This window comes from Heterocephalus glaber, unplaced genomic scaffold (assembly GCF_053883595.1).
Source record: "Heterocephalus glaber isolate CG9 unplaced genomic scaffold, H.glaber_assembly_v1.0 deba00001504, whole genome shotgun sequence".
NCBI classification, from domain to species: domain Eukaryota; kingdom Metazoa; phylum Chordata; class Mammalia; order Rodentia; family Bathyergidae; genus Heterocephalus; species Heterocephalus glaber.
The window spans coordinates 18512324-18531886 of NW_028258324.1; the positions used below are offsets into that span (position 1 = coordinate 18512324).

A 19563-nucleotide genomic window follows, 5' to 3' on the forward strand; every position below is an offset into this window, starting at 1 on the left:
ATCCAAAAATTCATTTGGAACAAGAAGAGACCCAGAGTAGCAAAAGCAATTCTAGGCAACAGAGACATGGCAGGGGGTATCGCAATCCCCAACTTGCAACTATACTACAAAGCTACTGTGATAAAAACAGCATGGTACTGGCAAAGAAACAGACCTGAGGACCAGTGGAACAGATTAGAAGATGCAGAAACAACGCCAGATACACCCAGCCACCTCATCTTTGACAAAGGAGCCAAACACCCTCACTGGAGGAAAGATAGCCTCTTTAAAAGTGGTGCTGGAAAAATTGGGTTTCAACCTGCCAAAGATTAAAACTAGACCTATATCTCTCACCATGCACTAAACTAAAATCAAAATGGATTAAAGATCTAAATATTAAAATAGAAATGCTGAATCACCTGGAACAGAGGTTAGGTAGAACTCTTGAAGACACTGGTGTAGGAAAAGATTTTATGAACAAAACCTCAGTTGCCCGTGAACTAGCACAAACAATCAACATGTGGGATTTCTTATTAAAAAGCTTCTGCACAGCAAGAGAAACCACCAGCAGTGTGAAGAGACAACCTACAATGTGGGAAAAAATCTTTACCTGCTGTTCCTCAGACAAAGGTCTACTATCTCGAATCTATAAAGAACTTAAAAAGATCAGACCTCCCAAATTTAAAGACCCAATCCAAAAATGGGCATCTGAAATGAATAGACATTTCTCAGACAAAGATGTAGAAATAGCAAATAAACGTATGAAAAAGTGTTCAACATCACTGGTCATTCGAGAGATGCAAATGAAAACAATGCTGAGATTCCACCTCACCCCAGAAAGAATGGCTGCTATCATGAAATCAACCAATAACAAATGCTGGCGGGGCTGTGGGGAAAGAGGAACCCTCCGCCACTGCTGGTGGGAGTGTAGACTGGTGCAACCACTGTGGAAATCAGTATGGAGATACCTCAAAGAACTAGGAATGGAAGTCCCATTTGACCCAGCTATTCCCCTGCTGGGAATCTTCCCCAAAGAATTAAAAGAATGATACCACAGAGATAGATGTGTACCCATGTTCATAGCAGCACAATTTGTAATAGCTAAAACTTGCAAACAGCCCAATTGCCCATCAACTGGGGACTGGAGAAAGAAAATGTGTTTTTTAAAATAAAATGGAGTACTACTCAGCCATAAAAAATGAAAATTTGGAGACATTTATAGCTAAATGGATGCACATTGAGGCGATACTCTTAAGTATATATAGGACATACATTTATAAATATTGAATAGTTTCTCTAGTGTGAGAAAGTGAAAGTGTAAATAAGGACTAAAAGGTATAATAGATAATGTGAAATAGGAAGAAAAGGGGCAGAGGGGAAGGGGAAGTGGGAAGGGTAGGGGAAAGGAAAGAAGGGAATGGAATTAATATGAGAAAATGAAGGGGCCAGGGATTTAGCTCTAGGGGCCAGGGATTTAGCTCCGTGGTTCCAGCGCCTGCCTCTCAAGCACAAGGTCCCAAGTATGATCTCCGGTACCAAAAAATAAAATAAAATAAAATATGAGAAAATGGAAAAATGGAAACAAAGTCTTTGTAAATAGGGAGGCATGGAGGGGTTGAAGGGAGGGCAGGGGAAGGGGAAAAATAAGAACTAAGATTATGTAAAGATGCAAATTTCCAATGATGAATGTCATTATATTGTATACCTAATATGTACCGATAAAATAAAAAAAATTTTTTAAAAAGAAAATCACAATCAGTAATCTTATCCTAAGTGAATTAACCTAGCTAAGGAAGTGAAAGAGCTCTGAATGAAAACTATAGTACTCCAAAGAAGGAAAGTGAAGAGAACATTAGAAAATGCAAAAATAATTGCTGTTCCTGGATAGATAGAACCAGTATAGTCAAAATGGCCATAATTCCAAAATTTATATACAGATTTTACACAATCCCAATCAAAATTCCAATAGCACTCTTCATACAACTGGAGAAGATAATCCAACAATTCATATGGAACCAGAAGAATGCCAAAGCAATTGTGGGTAAAAAGAGCAAAGTAGAAACCATCACAACTGTGGATTTTAAGTTATATGGATTACAAAGCTACTCTGACAAAAGTAGCATGATACTGGCACAAAAACAGACATGAGGATCAATGATATAGAATGGATGATGCAGAAACAACCCCAAACACATTGAACTATGTGATCTTTGACAAAGGAGCCAAACACATACACTAAAGGAAAGATAGCCTTTTTAATAAACAGTGTTGTGAAAACTGACCATCTATATGCAGAAGATTGAATCTAGACCCATATCTCTCACCATGCACTAAAGTAAAATCAAAATGGATTAAAGAACTAAATGTTGAAACAGAAACATTTAACCTGCTGGAAGACAAAAATAGGTAAAACTTTTTTTTTTTTTTTGGTTCAGGGACCAAACTCAGGACCTTGCATTTGCAAGGCAGGCATAGTGTCACTGAGCTAAATCCCTGACCCTATAAAACTACTGAAGTCATAGATGTAGGCAAGAACTTTCTGAACAGAAACCCAGTTGCACAGGAAATAGTTCAAAGAATCAACAAATGGGATTAAATTAAATAAAAAGCTTCTGTACAGCAAAATAAATAATCAACAGTGAAAAGACAACCTATAGAATGGGGAAAAAAATCTGCTAGCCACTCCTCAGAGGACTAATATCTAGTATATAAAAGAACTCAAAAAAATTAGAACCTAAAAATAGAAGGCCCAATCAAAAAACAGGCAAGTGAAATAAATAGAAACTTGAAATACAAATGGATAATAAATAGATGAAGAAATGCTTAACACTGCTGAGCTATCCAGCCCTTTTAATTTTGTTTTGTTTGGTACTGGGGATCGAACTCAGGACCTTGTGCTTATGATGTAGGCTCTGTGGCACTGAGCTACATTCCTAGCCCCCCTTTTAGTTTTTTGAGATATAGTAATTTTCTAGGAGGGTCTCAAACTTGCTATCATACTGTGTTAGCCTCCCAAGAGTTAGGAAGCATAGATACTCTTCAGTAGATGAATGGTTAACTAAATTGTCATGAATCTGTCTCAGCAATAAAAAGAAATAAGCTAGCCATGGCTAAAGTTACAATCTTAGTACCAACTAAGAAAAAAATACCAAAAACACTTTCTTAACCAATAAACCCTTAGCATCTGGGACTAGTGACTGCAGAATGGGATACACTGCCAGGTCAGACACTGGAATTGTGTGAGCTGAACTGTGCATATCTGTGTTTGTGTGCATTTTTCTACTACAAGCCAAAACTTTCAACATGCTCACATTCAATATTAAGTAGACAAAGTGCTTGAAATGTTCACTTTTATGCTTGAGGTCATGGTTTACATCAAGATTTCAGATTGGGATTCATACTACAGAAGTAAATGTTGCCATGGTCAGAATTTATTCTCAAAGGAATACAACTTTGAAAAGCCTTGCTAGCATGCCTGCCAGCACTTGGAAGGCTGAGGCAGAAGGATTACAGAGAAGTCAAGGCTAGCCTGGGATATATAGGGAGTTCAAGGCTAGCCTGGACTAAATAGCAAGATCTTGTCTCAACTCCCTCCCCCAAATGCCTTGCTGAATAAACTGAGGAATGTTTGATGAACTATTTAAAACTACTGGTTTACTCCCAATACCATAAAAATTATACATTTAAATTGTTTTCTTTTCTGTGTTTCCTTGCAGTGCTTGGAATTAAACCCATGACCTCATGCATGCTAGGCAAGTAGTCTATCACTGGGCTACATCCCTAGCCCTAAAATGATATAATTTTAACTTACACAATTCATAGTTTATGATATTTATTACAGCCATTTTCAAATCCTTTAATTACTATGTCCTTCCTATAAAGGAAATTCTCATATTCAGCCTCATAAATTATTACAGCAAATACCTCTACCAAAAAGGAAAATTAATGCAGGTGAGATTATAGCAGAATTATCTCACTCATGCATTGTTATTATACTCTATGCTCATGTTTATTTTCATATGAAATTAACAAGTTCAAAAGCTTATCAAGTAAAAATATTGCTCTAGAGAGCACAAATGACATAAAAAAAACTGTTCACAGAAATAATGGCAGAAAACTTCCCAAACAGGGGCCAGGGATTTAGCTCAGTGGTTTCGCTGCCTGCTGCGCAAGCTCAAGGACCTGAGTTTACTCCCCGGTACCAAAAAAAAAAAAAAAAAAAATTTCCCAAACAGGGAAAAATAATTTGAGATACAGATAAGTGAGGAATAGAGAACTCCAATTAGCCATTATCAAAAACAATCTTCGGGTCCAGGGATTTACCTCAGTGGTTTCGCCACCTGCTGCGCAAGTGCAAGGACCAGAGTTCAATCCCCGGTACCAAAAAAAAAAATACTTCACCAATGCATACCATAGTCAAGATTCCAGAAATTCAACCTAAGAAAAGAATATTAAAAGCTGTTAGAAAAAAGAAACTAATAAACTATAAAGGAAAGCCCATGAGAATCACAGCAGACTTCTCAACACAAACTCTCAAGTCAAGGAGAGCTGGAAGTGAAGTAGATCAAGCCCTAAAGGAAAACAACCTCCAAGGAGGATTGATATACCCGGCAAAACTATTTTTCAAAATTGATGGAGAAATGAGATACTTCCATGACAAAGAACACCTGTAGAAATTCATGAACACCAAACCCACACTCCAAAGTGTTCTGAAGGATATGCTATAAAGAGATACAAGGATTTATAACTTCATGAACCCCAACAGAATGAATACACCAGGCAAGGCAAGAAGTTAAACAGAAAAGGAAAGAAGGGGGCTGGGGATTTAGCTCAGTGGTTTCGCCGCCTGCTATGCAAACGCAAGGACCCGAGTTTGATCCCTGGTACCAAAAAAAAACCCCAAACAAACAGAAAAGGAAAGAAGGAAGCCAACAACAGGAAAATAACATGACAAGGATAAATCAATACATATCAGTTATAACCATCAATGTTAATGGTCTCAATTCACCAATCAAAAGAAACAGAATGGATCAAGAAGGAAGATCCAATAATATTCTGCATACAAGAAACAGATTTAATTGAAAAACAGATTCACAGACTGAAAGTCAAGGAATGGAAAACAATACTCCATATAACAGGAAACTGGAAAAAAGCAGGGGTATCTATGCTATTTGCAGACAAAGTGGAGTTCAAGCCAAGACTGATTAAGAGGGACAAAGAAGGTCACTACATCTTTATAAAGGGAACAATCCAAGAGGAAGAGATAACAATTCTAAATATATATGTATCAAATAGCAGTCACTCAACTATACAAAACAAATATTAATGGACATGAAAAATCAGATAAGCACTAATACAGTTGTAATGGGAGATCTCAATACCCCACTGTCTCCAAGAGATCAACTAGACAAAAAAATCAACAATGAAATATTATAACTCAACCAAAGTCTTGAACAAATGGACTTAGTAGATGTGTACAGAGTGTTCTACCCCACAACATCAGAATACACATTCTTTTCAGTTGCACATGGGTCACTCTCCAAAATAGACCACATCCTAGCTCATAGAACATGCTTAAGTAAATGGAAAAAACCTGAAATTATCCCATGCATATTATCATTGGACCATAGTCCAATGAAACTGGAAATGAACGGCAAAAAAAATCACAAGATCTTCATGAACACATGGAAATTAAATAACACCCTCCTGAAAAACTGATCGGTCACAGATAAAATTAAAGAAGAAATTAGTTTCTACAAGTAAATGATAATGCCAATACAACATACCAGAACTTATTGGACACAATGAAAGAAGTCCTACAAGGGAAATTTATAGCAGTGAACAACCATATCAGGAAAACAGAGAGACTTCAAATAAACAATCTAGTGATGAACCTCAAGCTTCTAGAAAAAGAAGAGCAAGTCAAGCCCAAAGCTTGTAAAAGGGAGGAAATTATAAAGATCAGAGCAGAAATCAACGCAATGGAGACTAAGAAAACAATATAAAGAATCAATGAATCAAAGAGTTGGTTCTTTGAAAGATTAAATAAAATTGACAAACCTTTAGCCAACCTTATCAAAAAAAGGAAAGAAAAGACTCAAACTCACTGAATTAGGAATGAAAAGGATGAAATCACAACAGATCCTGCAGAAAATCAGTATCTACTTCTAATAAGATGGAAAACACAGAAGAAATGGACAGATTCCTAGATACATATTACCAAAACTGAATCAAGAAAATATAAAAATTCTAAATAAACCAATATCAGCTAATGAAATTGAAGAATAATTAAAAACCTACCAACCAAAAAAAGACCAGGGCCTGACGGATTCACTGCTGAATTCTACAAGAAATTCAGAGAAGACTTAATGTTACTACTTCTCAAATTCTTTAATGAAACTGAAAGAGAAGCAATACTCCCAAATTCATTCCTGGAAGCAAGTATTACCCTGATTCCAAAATCAGAGAAGGATCCAACCAAAAAGGAGAATTACAGGCCAATCTCCCTAATGAACATAGCTGCAAAAATCTTCAGTAAGATACTAACAAACAGAAAGCAGCAAATCATCAAGAAGGTTATACACCATGACCAAGTTGGATTCATCCCAGGGATGCAGGGATGGTTCAACATACACAAATCAATAAATTAAATACACTATATTAACAGGGCCAAGGACAAAAACTATATGATCTCCTCAATAGATGCAGAAAAAGAGTCTGACAAGGTCTAACACCCATTCATGATAAAAAAAAAAAAAACCCTACAGAAAATTGGAATAGATGGTCTTTATCTCAACCTAATAAAAGCCATCTACGACAAACCAACAGCCAACATTATACTAAATGGACAAAAACTGAAAGTTTTCACTCTAAAATTAGGAATACAAGGATGTCCAATATCATCACTGTTATTCAATATAGTTATGGAAACATTAGCCAGAGGAATTAGACAAGAGAAGGAAGTAAAAAGAATAAGGGTAGAAAAGGAAGAAGTTAAATTATCATTATTTGCAGATTACATAAAACCCTATATAAAAGACCCAAAAAACTCCACCAAAAGACTAGATTTAATGACCAAATTCAGCAGTACAGCTGGATACAAAGTCAACAATCAAAAATCAATAGCATTCCTGTACACAAATAACAAACTCACTGAGAGAGAAATGAGGGAAACAACACCTTTCACAATAGCATCCAAAAAATGAAATACCTAGGAACCAATCTAACGAAGGAAGTAGACGACTTCTACATTGGAAACTATAGTACTTTGAAAAAGGAGATCAAAGAGGATGTCAGAAAATGGAAAGATATCCCTTGTTCTTGAGTAGGAACCAATATAGTGAAAATGGCCATACCTCCAAAATTGTTATACGGATTCAATGCAATCCCAATGAAAATTCCAACAGCATATTTCGCAGAATTAAAGAAAACAAGCCTAAAATTCATTTGGAACCAGAAGAGACATAGAATAGCAAAGGCAATTCTGGGCAACAAAGGCATGGCAGGCATTACAATAGCTGACTTAAAATTATACTACAAAGCCACTGTGATAAAAACAGCATAGTACTGGCAAAAAAAACAGACCTGAGGATCAAGGGAACAGATTAGAAGATGCAGAAACAACTCCAGACATACACAGCCACCTTATCTGTGACAAAGGAGCCAAACACCTTCACTGGAAGAAAACTATCCTCTTTAATAAATGGTGCTGGAAAAACTGGCTTTCCACTTGCTGAAAATTAAAACTAGGCCCATATCTTTCACCATGCACGAAACTAAAATCAAAATGGATAAAAGATCTAAATATTAAAACAGAAATACTAAATCTGCTGGAAGATAGAATCGGTAGAACTCTCGAAGACCTCAGTGTAGGCAAAGACTTCATGAACAAAACCCTGATCCCACAGGAACTATTACAAAGAATCAACAACTGGCATCTCATCATATTAAAAAGCTTGTGCACAGCAAGAGAAACTACCAACAGAATGAAGAGATAACCCAGTGTGGGAAGAATTTTTTACCAGCTGTTCCTCAGACAAAGGACTACTATCTAGAATATATGAAGAACAAAAAAATCAGACCCCCCTCTAAATTTAAAGACCCAATACAAAAATGGGCATCTGAAATGAATAGGCCCTTCTCAGATGAAGAAGTAGAAATAGCAAATAAATATATGAAAAAATGTTGAAAATCACTGGTCATTCAAGATGCAAATTAAAACAATCCTGAAATTCAGTCTCACTCCAGAAAGAATGGCTGTTTTATCAAGAAAACAACCAATAATAGGGCTGAGATTTCTCTGTCGTGCCAACGCCTGCCTGGAAAGCACAAGGTCCTGAGTTTGATCCCCGGTACAGGGGTGGGGTGTGTGTGTGTGTGTGTGTAGACCAACCAATAACAAATGCTGTCAGGGCTGTGGGGAAAAAGGAACCCTTCTCCACTGTTAGTGGTACTGTAGACTGATGCAACCACCGTAGAAATCAGTGTGGAGTTTCCTCAATAAACTAAAATTAGAGCTTCCATTGACACAGCTATTACCCTTGGTATCTTTCCAAAAGAATTAAAAGCATTATACCACAGCAATATATGCATACCCATGTTTATAGCAACTCAGTTTATAATAGCTAAATCTTGGGAACAGCCCAAATACCCATCAACTGATGACTGGATAAAGATGTGGGGGTTTTTATACAATGGAGTACTACTTTGCCATAAAGAAGGATGAGTTTGAGACTTTTATAACTAAATAGATGCACCTTGAGATTATACTGTTAAGTGAAATAAATCAGACACACATGCTGAAATACTCCATTGTTTCTCTGGTGTGAGAAACCAAAAGTGGAAATAAGGACTAAAATGTATAATAAATATTGGGAAATGGGAAGTGTTCAAATGAGAAGGGAAACATGGGAGGGGGGAAAAGAAAGAAGGAATGAAAAAGAGAATAGAAGGGGAAAAAATGGAAACAAAGCTTTTTTTTTTGGTAGTGGAGATCAAACTCTGGTCCTTGCCTAAGCTTTATTTTAAATAAAGGGGGAAGAAGGGTTGAAGGGAGGGGGGAATGGGAAAAAAAGAATCAAAATATATCATTTACAGGTACAAATTCCCTATGATGAATGTTATCATTATGTATATCTGTCCAGAGCAATCCTACATAATTTTAGCGAAAAATCATTTGATTAGGCCTAGCTCTCCTGCCTACAGGCCAGCTATGGCATTTCCAGACATGATTCTACCTTGGCCTCCAGTCACAACTGAGACCTCAATGATCCCGCTATGCTGTGATGCTCCAGGGCAAGACCACACCTTCGGGAGACACCCTGGGAGAAACCAATTCTTCATCTACATAGTTCCTCTTGATCTAGGAATTCTGCCACTCCCATTATGTTACATTTGTTTCTCCCTATGTACTGAATTTGGTGCCCAACATGGATGTGAATCGGATCCACAAGTGAACTCGCCTGTGAGACAAACTCGGAGTAAAAGAGACATCACATGGATCTCCCGGGACGATTTCCGGACTCGGACAAGGGACACTGGTGGTAAGTGTGTCCAGCTGGGGGTAATTTTCTGTCTTCCTGAGTTACAAATATGGGTCAGTCTCTGTTGTCAGAGCAGCATAACTTTGCTAAATTATTTAAGTCGCTGTTAAAGCAAGCTATGTATCTGGTACTGAAGGATGCTGTGATAGATTTGTTAAAAGACATACAAATATATGTCCCATCTTTTCCCCAGGAAGGGACAACTAACTTAATAGCATGGGAACGTGTAGGTACTGTTCTCCATGAGGCCTGGCGAAGGGGTGATCATCTTTCCCCCCAAACGCTACCTACTTGGGCCTTAGTCCACTCTGCTCTCAAATTCTCTCAGTCAATTTGGGAGACCTCGGCTACCCCTCCCCCCCACCTGCCCTTCTGTCGAGGCTTCCCCTTGTTCAGCTTCTTCTCCGGTTTGCTTTCATCTTGCTGAGGCTTCTGCTCCATCACCTCAGCATGCTGAGAAAGACCTTAACTCTCTAGCCCCTCAGCCTCAGGTATCTTGCAAAGGTCTAGCTGCCCCCCCTTGTGAAGCCCACTTCTGGGGCCACTCTCTATTGCCATACCCTAACAAAAGGCTGTGACATCGAGCAAGGCGGTTGGAGACCCTTTGTGCTTTCCTATCTCAATTTTGCCTGATCCTGACAACTCAGAGGTGGACATGTATGTTCGTGCCTCATTTGATTTTAACATCCTAAAGGACCTCAGGCAGAGCATGCTAACTAATGGTGTCCAAAGCCGCTATACAATGGGTTTGCTGGGCAATGTACTTCAGTCTTATTCTCTGGTTCTGCATGATGTTTTTCACCTTGTGAAAACGTCCCTGTCCCCCACCTAGTATCTCTACTTTGAGGCGGAATCGCGTTCTTTAATCAGAGAACAGGCTCATAAGCATGATCAGTGGAGAGAGAAGTTACTATTGATATGTTATTGGGCACAGGTGACTTTTCGGATTTAAGCAGGCAAACCTGTTGCCCAGCGTTACTTTTTCACCAGCTAGAGGACCTCCTGCGGAGGGCTTTGGCTTCTGTGCCAGTTGAGGGTGCGCCTATGCAATCTTTTACTCAAATCATGCAAGGACCATCGGAAACTTAAACAGAATTTGTAGCGCGATTACAACAAACTATTAGGAGACAGATTTCTAATTCCCAGGCAGCAGACATTCTGATCTTACAGCTAGCCTATGAAAATGCTAATATGGATTGCAAACAGGCAATAAATCCTGTTCGCTCCTCTAAAGATCTTGGAGCATATATTAAGGAATGCCAAAATGTTGGGTCTCCTTTATACAAGTCGGCTCTGACGGCTCAGGCCATCTCCCAACATTTACAGGGTACACACAGTGATTTAAAATGTTTTAATTGTGGAAAATTGGGGCATCTCAGAAAAAACTCAAAATGAAAGTGGCTTTATAAGATGACCCAGAGCCACTAGGTCAGGCATCCAAAGAAAATAAGTTACCGCCTGGCCTTTGCCCTGGATGCCAAAAAGGTATTCACTGGGCTAAAGCCTGCCACTCCAAATAAGATAAGGATGGCACACTGCTGCCAGGAAAATGGAAATTGGGCCCAGGAAACTATAGATCAGGGACAGGGAGCTCATGTCCCCCTGAGTCAGCGGTACCCAGTTCAGACCTGTGCACAAGTACAAAATCAGATGGCATGGGTGTCCAGAGGGACATTTCTTCCCTCATCAGGGGAACACTTGGGAGCTCAAGAATAGATCTTCCTGCTGCTCAGAGAGTTCACCTGCTGGGAGGTGAGACTTCAGTATCTGTCCCCACAGGAATTCATGGACACCCCCCCCCACCCCCCGGAACAATTGGTTTGATACTTGGAAAATTCTAACTTTGAAAGGCATTACTGTTATTCCAGCTATTGTTGATTCTGACTGCAACTCTGAATTGTGCATTCCTGTTAGTTCCACAGGACTTTGGGTAATAGAACAAGGAGGTTATATTGCACAATTGTTGCTCTTGCCTAAACCAAAATTAAATAATATTAGCTTTAAAAATTCCCGAGAGGATCCTCAGCCAGAAATTCCTCATGAAGAGATTTATTTCACCCAAGAGATTTTCAAAAACCACCCCATGTGTAAAATTAAATCGAATGGCAAATTCTTTACAGGATTGATAGACAAGGGCACGGACGTGTCCATAATTGGCACATGTTTTTGGCTATCATCTTGGGGCAAAAAACCAACTAAAACATCTCTGGTAGGCCTTGGCGCCCCCCAACAAGTTTTGCAAAGCTCCATTCCCCTGCCTTATGAAGGGCCTGATGGTCAATTGGGACATATTTGTCCTTACATAGCTCCCATACCTGTAAATTTATGGGCCAGAGATTTACTGGAAGAATGGAGAGTCATAGTGACTACTTTACCCCCTAAAACTTCACCGGGCCAAGAGATGATGTCTACAATGGTATATGAACCAGGAAAAGGATTAGGCAAGCAACTTCAGGGAACAACACAGCCCATAGAACAGCAACAGAAAAATAATTGCCTTGGAGTTGGATTCAATAAAAAATTTTTAGTTGGGGCTATTTTAAGTTTCTCCACCCAAGGTAGCCTTGCCTTTACAATGGAAATCAAATGATCCCACTTGGGTTGATCAACATCCCCTACCCCCAGGAGAAACTAATCCTTCTAGAGCAACTGACATTAGAACAATTTAAGGAGGGGCATTTAAAACCATCTGTGAGCCTTGGAACACACCTATCTTTGTTATTCCAAAAAGGTCAGGCAAATGGCATTTGCTTCAGGACTTACATGCAATTATTGCAAGCCTCATTTCAATGGGGACACTGCAACCTGGCTTACCAAACCCAGTGGCAATCCCCCAGAAGTGGCCATTTATAATTATAGATTTAAAAGACTGCTTCTTTAACATTCCTCTGTGGCCAAGTGACCGACCTCGATTTGCTTTTTTAGTACCTAGTAGGAATTTTAAAGAACCCATGAAGCACTTTCAGTGGACTGTGTTTCCTCAAGGAATGGCTAACAGCCCCACACTGTGTCAGCTTTTTGCAGCACAGGGTCTTCAAACTACTCATAAATTATTTCCTACTGTATATTTCTGTTTTGTTTTGTTTTTTGGTACCAGGGATTGAACTCAGGTCCTTGTGCTTGCAAGGCAAGCAGCAGAACCACTGAGCTAAGTCCCCAGCCCATTCCTACTGTGTATTTAACACATTATATGAATGACACATTAATCTCTGCGAATACACAACAGCTACTTTTACAGGTCTTTGCTGTTGCAAAGAAAGATTTAGTGCACCTTGGATTGTGCATAGCACCCGAAAAGGTTCAATTATCTGAGCCTTATACTTACCTGGGTACCTTGTTAGCAGAATGATCGGTTAAGCCACAAAAGATACAATTTAGGACAGACAAATTAAAAACACTAAATGATTTTCAAAAATTATTAGGTGATATCAATTGGATTAGGCCTAAAATAGGGATAGCAACTTTTCAATTGCAAAATTTGTACGAAATATTACAGGGAGATTTCTGATCTTAATTCCCATCAAAAATTAACTCCAGAGGCACAAAAGGAGTTACAATTAATAGAACAATGCATACATAACCATCAGGTTTTTCGTAAAACTATCCGGTTCATTTGTTTGTGCTTAACACCCCCCATTCACCTACAGGTTTAATGGGGCAATGGTATGAGAAACAGGTCTTTCTCATGGAATGATTGTTTTTATCTAACCAGTTAGTGAAATCTCTACAATTATATCTAGAGCAAATTGCAAAAATAGTTTCCTTGTGATGTAATCGCACCCAGCAATTATTTGGTGCTGACCCTCATTTCATCATTGTCCCAATTGATAAGGCTCAAATGCAGATGCTGCTACAAACTGCTTTGTACTGGCAAGTAGCCTTTGCAGGTTTCATTGGACCGATAGATAATCATTACCCTAGTGATCCAGTTTCATTTTTGTTTTCCATCAAAATTTAGAACTTTAAATGATATCATTAACATGAAAAATAGTCCTTAAACAGACCATATTTACAATGCATATAGCCTATGAGCAGAATATATAAAGAACTCTTACAGCTCATTAATAGACAACCCACTTAAAAAGTAGACATAAGATGATAAATAGCCAGTATAGCACAAGGAATGGTATGCAACTCTAGGATCAGAAAAATACTAATCAGTACAATAACAAGACTGAATTATACACTCATTAGGGAGATGAAGTTCAAAGTTTTAAAAGCCTTATCATGACTTTTTCTTTTTGTTGGATTCTCCCCCTTTGCATTTAATTTGTCACACCCAATGGATTCATTCTGTTGGTTTTCCTGGGGTTTTGATCCTCATTGTCTTTTCCTAGGGTATTGTCTAAAATTTTTTGGAGTGCCGGTTTGGTATTCATGAAGTTCCTGAGGTGCTCTTTGTCATGAAAGTATCTTATTTCTTCATCAATTTTGAAAGATAGTTTTGCAGGGTACATCAGTCTGGGTTGGAGGCTGTTTTCCTTTAGGGCTTGAAATACATCACTCCAAGATCTTCTTGCCTGGAGGGTTTGCATTGAGAAGTCTGCTGCAATTCTGATGCGCTTTCCTTTGTATGTGATTTGTTTCTTTTCTCTCACTGCTTGTAGAATTTTATTCTTCTGTTGGATTTCTGGAATCCTAACTATTATATGCCTATGTGTAGATTTTTTTTGATCAAGGCTAGCTGGAGTCCTATATGCCTCACTTATCTGTATGTCAAGTTCTTTTCCCCTGCTTGGGAAGTTTTCTGCCATCACTTCTGTGAACAGATTTTTTATGTCACCTGCACTCTCTCTTCTTTCTTCATTGACTCCAATCAGTCTTATGTTATTCTTCTCTGCATTGTCTAGCAGCTGCTGGATTGATTTCTCGTGTTCCCTTACAATTTTAAAGCAATTTTTCTTTTCCTCCTCACTAATTGCAATCTTATCTTCTATATGTGAAGTTCTATCCTCACATTGGTTCATTCTGCTGCGCAGACTTTCCATGAAGTTTTTAATCTCCTGGAAATCTGTTTGCATCCGTTTTACGGATTCCATTTGTTTACTATGTTGGGATTCCATGTTCCTCAGATCCTCTATTTTTTTATGTGTCCTCTCTAGATTTATTAATCATGTCTTGTACTATGAGCACAATCTTTGCTGTTATCTGAGTAATTATTTCTGATTTCATTTTTCCCAGATCCTCTTTTGTTGCCAGTTCAGAGAGTCCAGGTGGTTGAGTATCAGATTGTTCCATCTCGTTTCCCTTTGGGGTTGCTGTAGGTGATCCAGAAGTCTGTTTTTGAGACTTGTTTACGTGTCTTCTCATTTCCATGGGGGGGGGGGCGCCTGCACAGCTCACCTTCTCTGCCCTAGGAGCGTGGGATGGCAGCGGGGGAGCTTCCTTCCGGGTGCTGGGACCTGCTCACCTTCTCTGCCCTAGGAGTGTGGGATGGTGGTGGGGGAGCTTCCTTCCGAGTGCTGGGACTGACTCAGCTTCTCTCTGTTTCAATTTTTTTTTTTTTGGTACCAGGGATCGAACTCTGGTCCTTGTGCTTGCGCAGCAGGCGGCAAAACCACTGAGCTAAATCCCCGGCCCTCTGTTTCAGTTTTTTTCATGACATGAGTTTATTCTCCCCAAGACTACTCAATTTCAGCCATTGCAAGGTGCCTCAACCTATTTCACCCATGGCTCCTCTAAGAGCCAAGCAGCAATTTGGAGCTCTTCCTTTGGCTATATGTTACCCACACCTAGTCTCTCTGGTCAGAGGTGAGAGTTGCTAGCCATTTTATTTGTGATTGAAAACTTCCCTTCCCAACTTCTTAATATTTTGAGTGAGCCCTCTCGTGCAGTCTGTTTGACTCAAAGACTGGAAAGAGCTATGGTCTGCTCTACCTTAGAATCTAAATTATTAAACTTGTTTTTAAGATTACAAAAGGCCATATGTCAAAAAATTCCTCCTGCCTTAATAACTTGGGGGAGAGATTTTGCCTGTGTCCTTACAGATAAGGATGAAACCTTGTGGTTGCTCTCCTGGAATGTGCAATCATGGGTCATGCTGGTGGAACCACCAACATCTCAGAGACCAGGGATAGCACCCCCGCTGAGAGTGATGAGCCAGCAGCACCTGAGCGACCCATCTCACCAGTGACAACCAACAAATCCACAGTGGGGTCCAGGGCTGAGATGATGCCCCCAGAGGGAGAATAAATATAGATTTATGGTTAAAAAAAGGGAGGGGGGTGCAACTTCAAAATGATCTTTTCACATTTATAGGTATAAAAGCGCTTGCATTCCTTCTGATTCTAATTTCAAGAGATCTCTGTTAATTGACTACAAAAGTTTTTGACCAGTCTTATATACAATTATAAACCTAAAAATCATAAAAGGGATATTGTAATTCAATTTGGCCAAATATATTTGAGTGCACTCTAGTTTTATAAATTGTCTTATATGTTCGTCTGTTGTCTGTTTATACAGTTGAGCTCAAATTTTTTTCTGCTCTTTTCCTTTTCAACTTTTGAAAAAAAATTTTCTTAAAAGATATTCACCTATTACTAAATTGGCTTGCAGATAAAAGTTATTAAGTTAAAAGGATGCCCTCCTTCCCCCAGGTTGCTAACTGATCAAAGTACCACCAAAATTTATTTTACAAAAATAATGTGTATTGTCACCTACTTGTAATAATCAAATTGCAATAAGTAGTTACAAGAATAAAAAGATTTTTTTTTAAATTATTTGTTTGTCAAAGTAAATAGAGACCGTGGGTACTCCCTTTGGTGAATAAAGAAGCGGCTGCCCAGAAAATAATTATTCTGGTCTTCATTCCCTGAAGGGACCCCCTAGTAATTTTCATAATCTTACGGGAGACACACCACAACAAATATTGTTTCAATATGTTATTATAAATTGATTACATTGGTTATCATTAAAGTTTTAATCCTAAATAAGTTATAAATTGATTATAATGGTTATCATTGACGTTTAAGCACTAAATAGGTTATTATAAAATGTTTACATTGGTCAAGCTCTAAACATGTTATGTTTACATTGGTTAAGTGCTAAATATGTTATTGTGATGTCTACATTGGTCATCTTCAAGAGATTAATTTCTGTGGCATAAACTAAAGAGTGTTATTAGAAAGATACTTTTGGTACCAAACTATATTGAAGAACATAATGTTTTATATAACTGTAATATTTATTACTGCTCCTTTTCTGGTGTACAAAATGTATTCGTGGCCTCTAATTGTATGGGTCTTCTAACATTGTTTATGGTAACAACCTTTTGATTCAGATATTTGCCCTTCTCTTATGTTCCAGCCACCTATGATAATAGGCAAACTTGTAGGCTGATATATTTTCCTTAGATGACATCCTATAAAAAGATAGCTACTCAGGGATTCAACCACAAGAACAACCATGATTGCCTATAATAACAGTTTTTAACTATATTTCTATTCCAAAATGCTTAATATCCAGGTAAAATTATAATTAGTTGAGTTCACTACTCCTCTTATAACACTGTTATTGATCTTCTGGGTGTTCAACAACCAAAGTTTAGAGACCAGAACTAACAAGGTATCTGGGCTAAGATGACAGTCAGTATTTTGGCCCTGGCCCTCCAAGGCCAACTACAACAAAAAGATCCAGGATTTAAAAAAAAAAAAAAAGATCCAGGACTTGAGGAAACCTTCTCCAAGATCCTACATCTTTGGTGAGTCACCCAACCTCCTGGCCAGGGAGGCTGTTGAACACCAAAACAGTAAGATCCAACAAAAAGTGTGCCAAAGGAAGGTCACCTGGAGGAAAAAAATCTCCCTTGCTTTCACAGAAAGCAACATGGTCAAGCAAGGCCGTGACATATTCTGATGGCTGACATTGACAGAGGAGCTAAGAGGCTCTATGCATTGGTTCCAAGACAATGACTGCTAGACTTAATTGACCTTGTTAGATAGCAAGAGGTTAATTTTATTTAATATAGGTCTAACCATAACTTGGTCTTAAACACCCAATAGAAAAGTATAACTGTAGATAATATTTGAGTTCAACAACAGTTTTGTGGGGTTTTGCCAACATTGTTTTAAAAAAAATTTTTTAGATTTTTATCCTTTTATAGCCCCAATTAAGAGAAATTATGCTTATTATAGATAGCTAAGCCAGTCAAACACACTATAGATCCTCACAATATACAGGGACAAGCCATTGTCGGGTATGCTCACTTTTCCTAAAAACACCCTCACATAAAACAAAAGAAAGGGAGATATGTCAGGGAGCAATCCTACATAATTTTAGCGGAAAAATCATTTGATTAGGCCTAGCTCTCCTGCCTACAGGCCAGCTATGGCATTTCCAGACATGATTCTACCTTGGCCTCCGGTCACAACTGAGACCTCAATGATCCCGCTATGCTGTGATGCTCCAGGGCAAGACCACACCTTTGGGAGACACCCTGGGAGGAACCAAATCTTCATCTACATAGTTCCTCTTGATCTAGGAATTCTGCCACTCCCGTTATATGTTACATTTGTTTCTCCCTATGTACTGAATAAAAGGTGCAGCAAGCTCAGGGGCTTTTGTCTTTGGTGCCCAGAGCAGCACTGATCAGACCCAAAGCTCAGCTTCTTCTCCAAGTCTCATTTTTCTACCTTTCCAACATAAGTTAATTCGCCTTGTGCTGCCGTGGCTCACAGGAGACTGCAGAGGTTCTAGTAATGTCCCCCTTCCCTGTTCCCTACATAAATCTAAAATGTACCAATAAATGTTTTGCCTCCAAAAAAAAAACACACTGGGCTGGGGATTTAGCTCAGTGGCACCACGCCTGCCTTGCAAGTGCAAGGTCCTAAGTTTGATCCCTGGTACCAAAAAAAATTTTAAAAATAAAAAAATAATAATCCAGGCACTCTGTCATGCACCATCTGGTACCAGTACAGTAGGTGAGAAGAAAAAAAATTAATTGTGGGGCATTAGAAGTCCTAAAGTAATCAATATGGAATATTAATTATAATCTCAGGAAATTGCAGAGAAATGGCACAACTGCAGCTAGTGTTGATGCCAGTGCTGTCACCATCAGCAGCAGCATCACTGTCGCTTACTGATGGTGCCAGGCATTAAATGAAGAGCTTAGAGCAGTCTGCTCATTATCTGCCTCAATATCCATTCTCTACAGTAACAGATGAAGTTTGGATATTTTATTCTATCTAGGCTGCATCTTTTCCATTTTTCAATGGTAGAAATATGCATTCCCACGAATACATAAAACTATGGTCTACTACAAACCTCCCAAGGACTCTCTAAAATCTACCATGTTAGTTTTTTAGGTGACTATTACTAAATTTCACTGATTAGGAGAATATGTGTTTATGTATTCTCTTATGTTCTAAAACAACAAAGGTGGGAAATTATTTAAGTCTATAGTTAGCAGACATTTACAAAAAATACAATAACATTCAAATCATAAAAAATAAAAGATTACCTTCATCAGAAGAGAATTATTGCAAGATTTTACAAGTTCAGCTGCTCTTAGGTCTTGCCAACTAATGAAGTTGTGAAAATGCTTTCCTGTTTTCCTGAGAAAGATGGAAACAGTATTTTGAGACCACAAACTAAAGATCTGTCAGAAGAGAACAAAATTGAAACCCAGACAGTCATTTCAAAGTATGATGAAACTTTCCAAACAACTTCTCAAAATAAAAAAATAAAAAGGGCTGGGAATGTAGTTCAGTGGGAAGGCACTGGGTTCAATATGGGGGACCACCCATTGATCATGCCCAAAGCAGGCCGTAAACAGAGGAGGATGTAAAAAGTTACCTCACAATTGGCATGTTTTAAGAAATGAGTCTGACCAAAGCCTACGTGACTCATAGGAGCATTGTGGATGGCTCATAGGCCAATATCAGACCCTCTGCTAATGGTCATGGCAGAGACCAGAGAAATGGCCCATGAAGCTATGGGGCTTAACATGAGATAACAGTCAAGGTCAGAGTGACTTGTACCCAAATTCTATTCCCAAAATTAAAACCTTCTTTACTGAAAACACAAGGTTGTTTGTTCATCATAA

General features: G+C 38.6%; 1 protein-coding gene across 9 annotated transcripts in view; it reads right to left on the minus strand.

The window, feature by feature from the left end:
* Gk5 (glycerol kinase 5) overlaps positions 1 to 19563 on the minus strand; it is a 92421-nt gene that overhangs the window by 51624 nt on the left and 21234 nt on the right. For all 9 annotated transcript variants that reach the window (XR_015440836.1, XM_087186252.1, XM_087186256.1 and 6 more), the window contains one exon: positions 18979 to 19072. Coding sequence is in view for 8 of the 9 variants with exons in the window: in XM_087186252.1 (XP_087042378.1) it covers positions 18979 to 19072 (94 nt within the window). In the remaining variant the exon portion in view is untranslated. The remainder of the gene's footprint in view (positions 1 to 18978; positions 19073 to 19563) is intronic.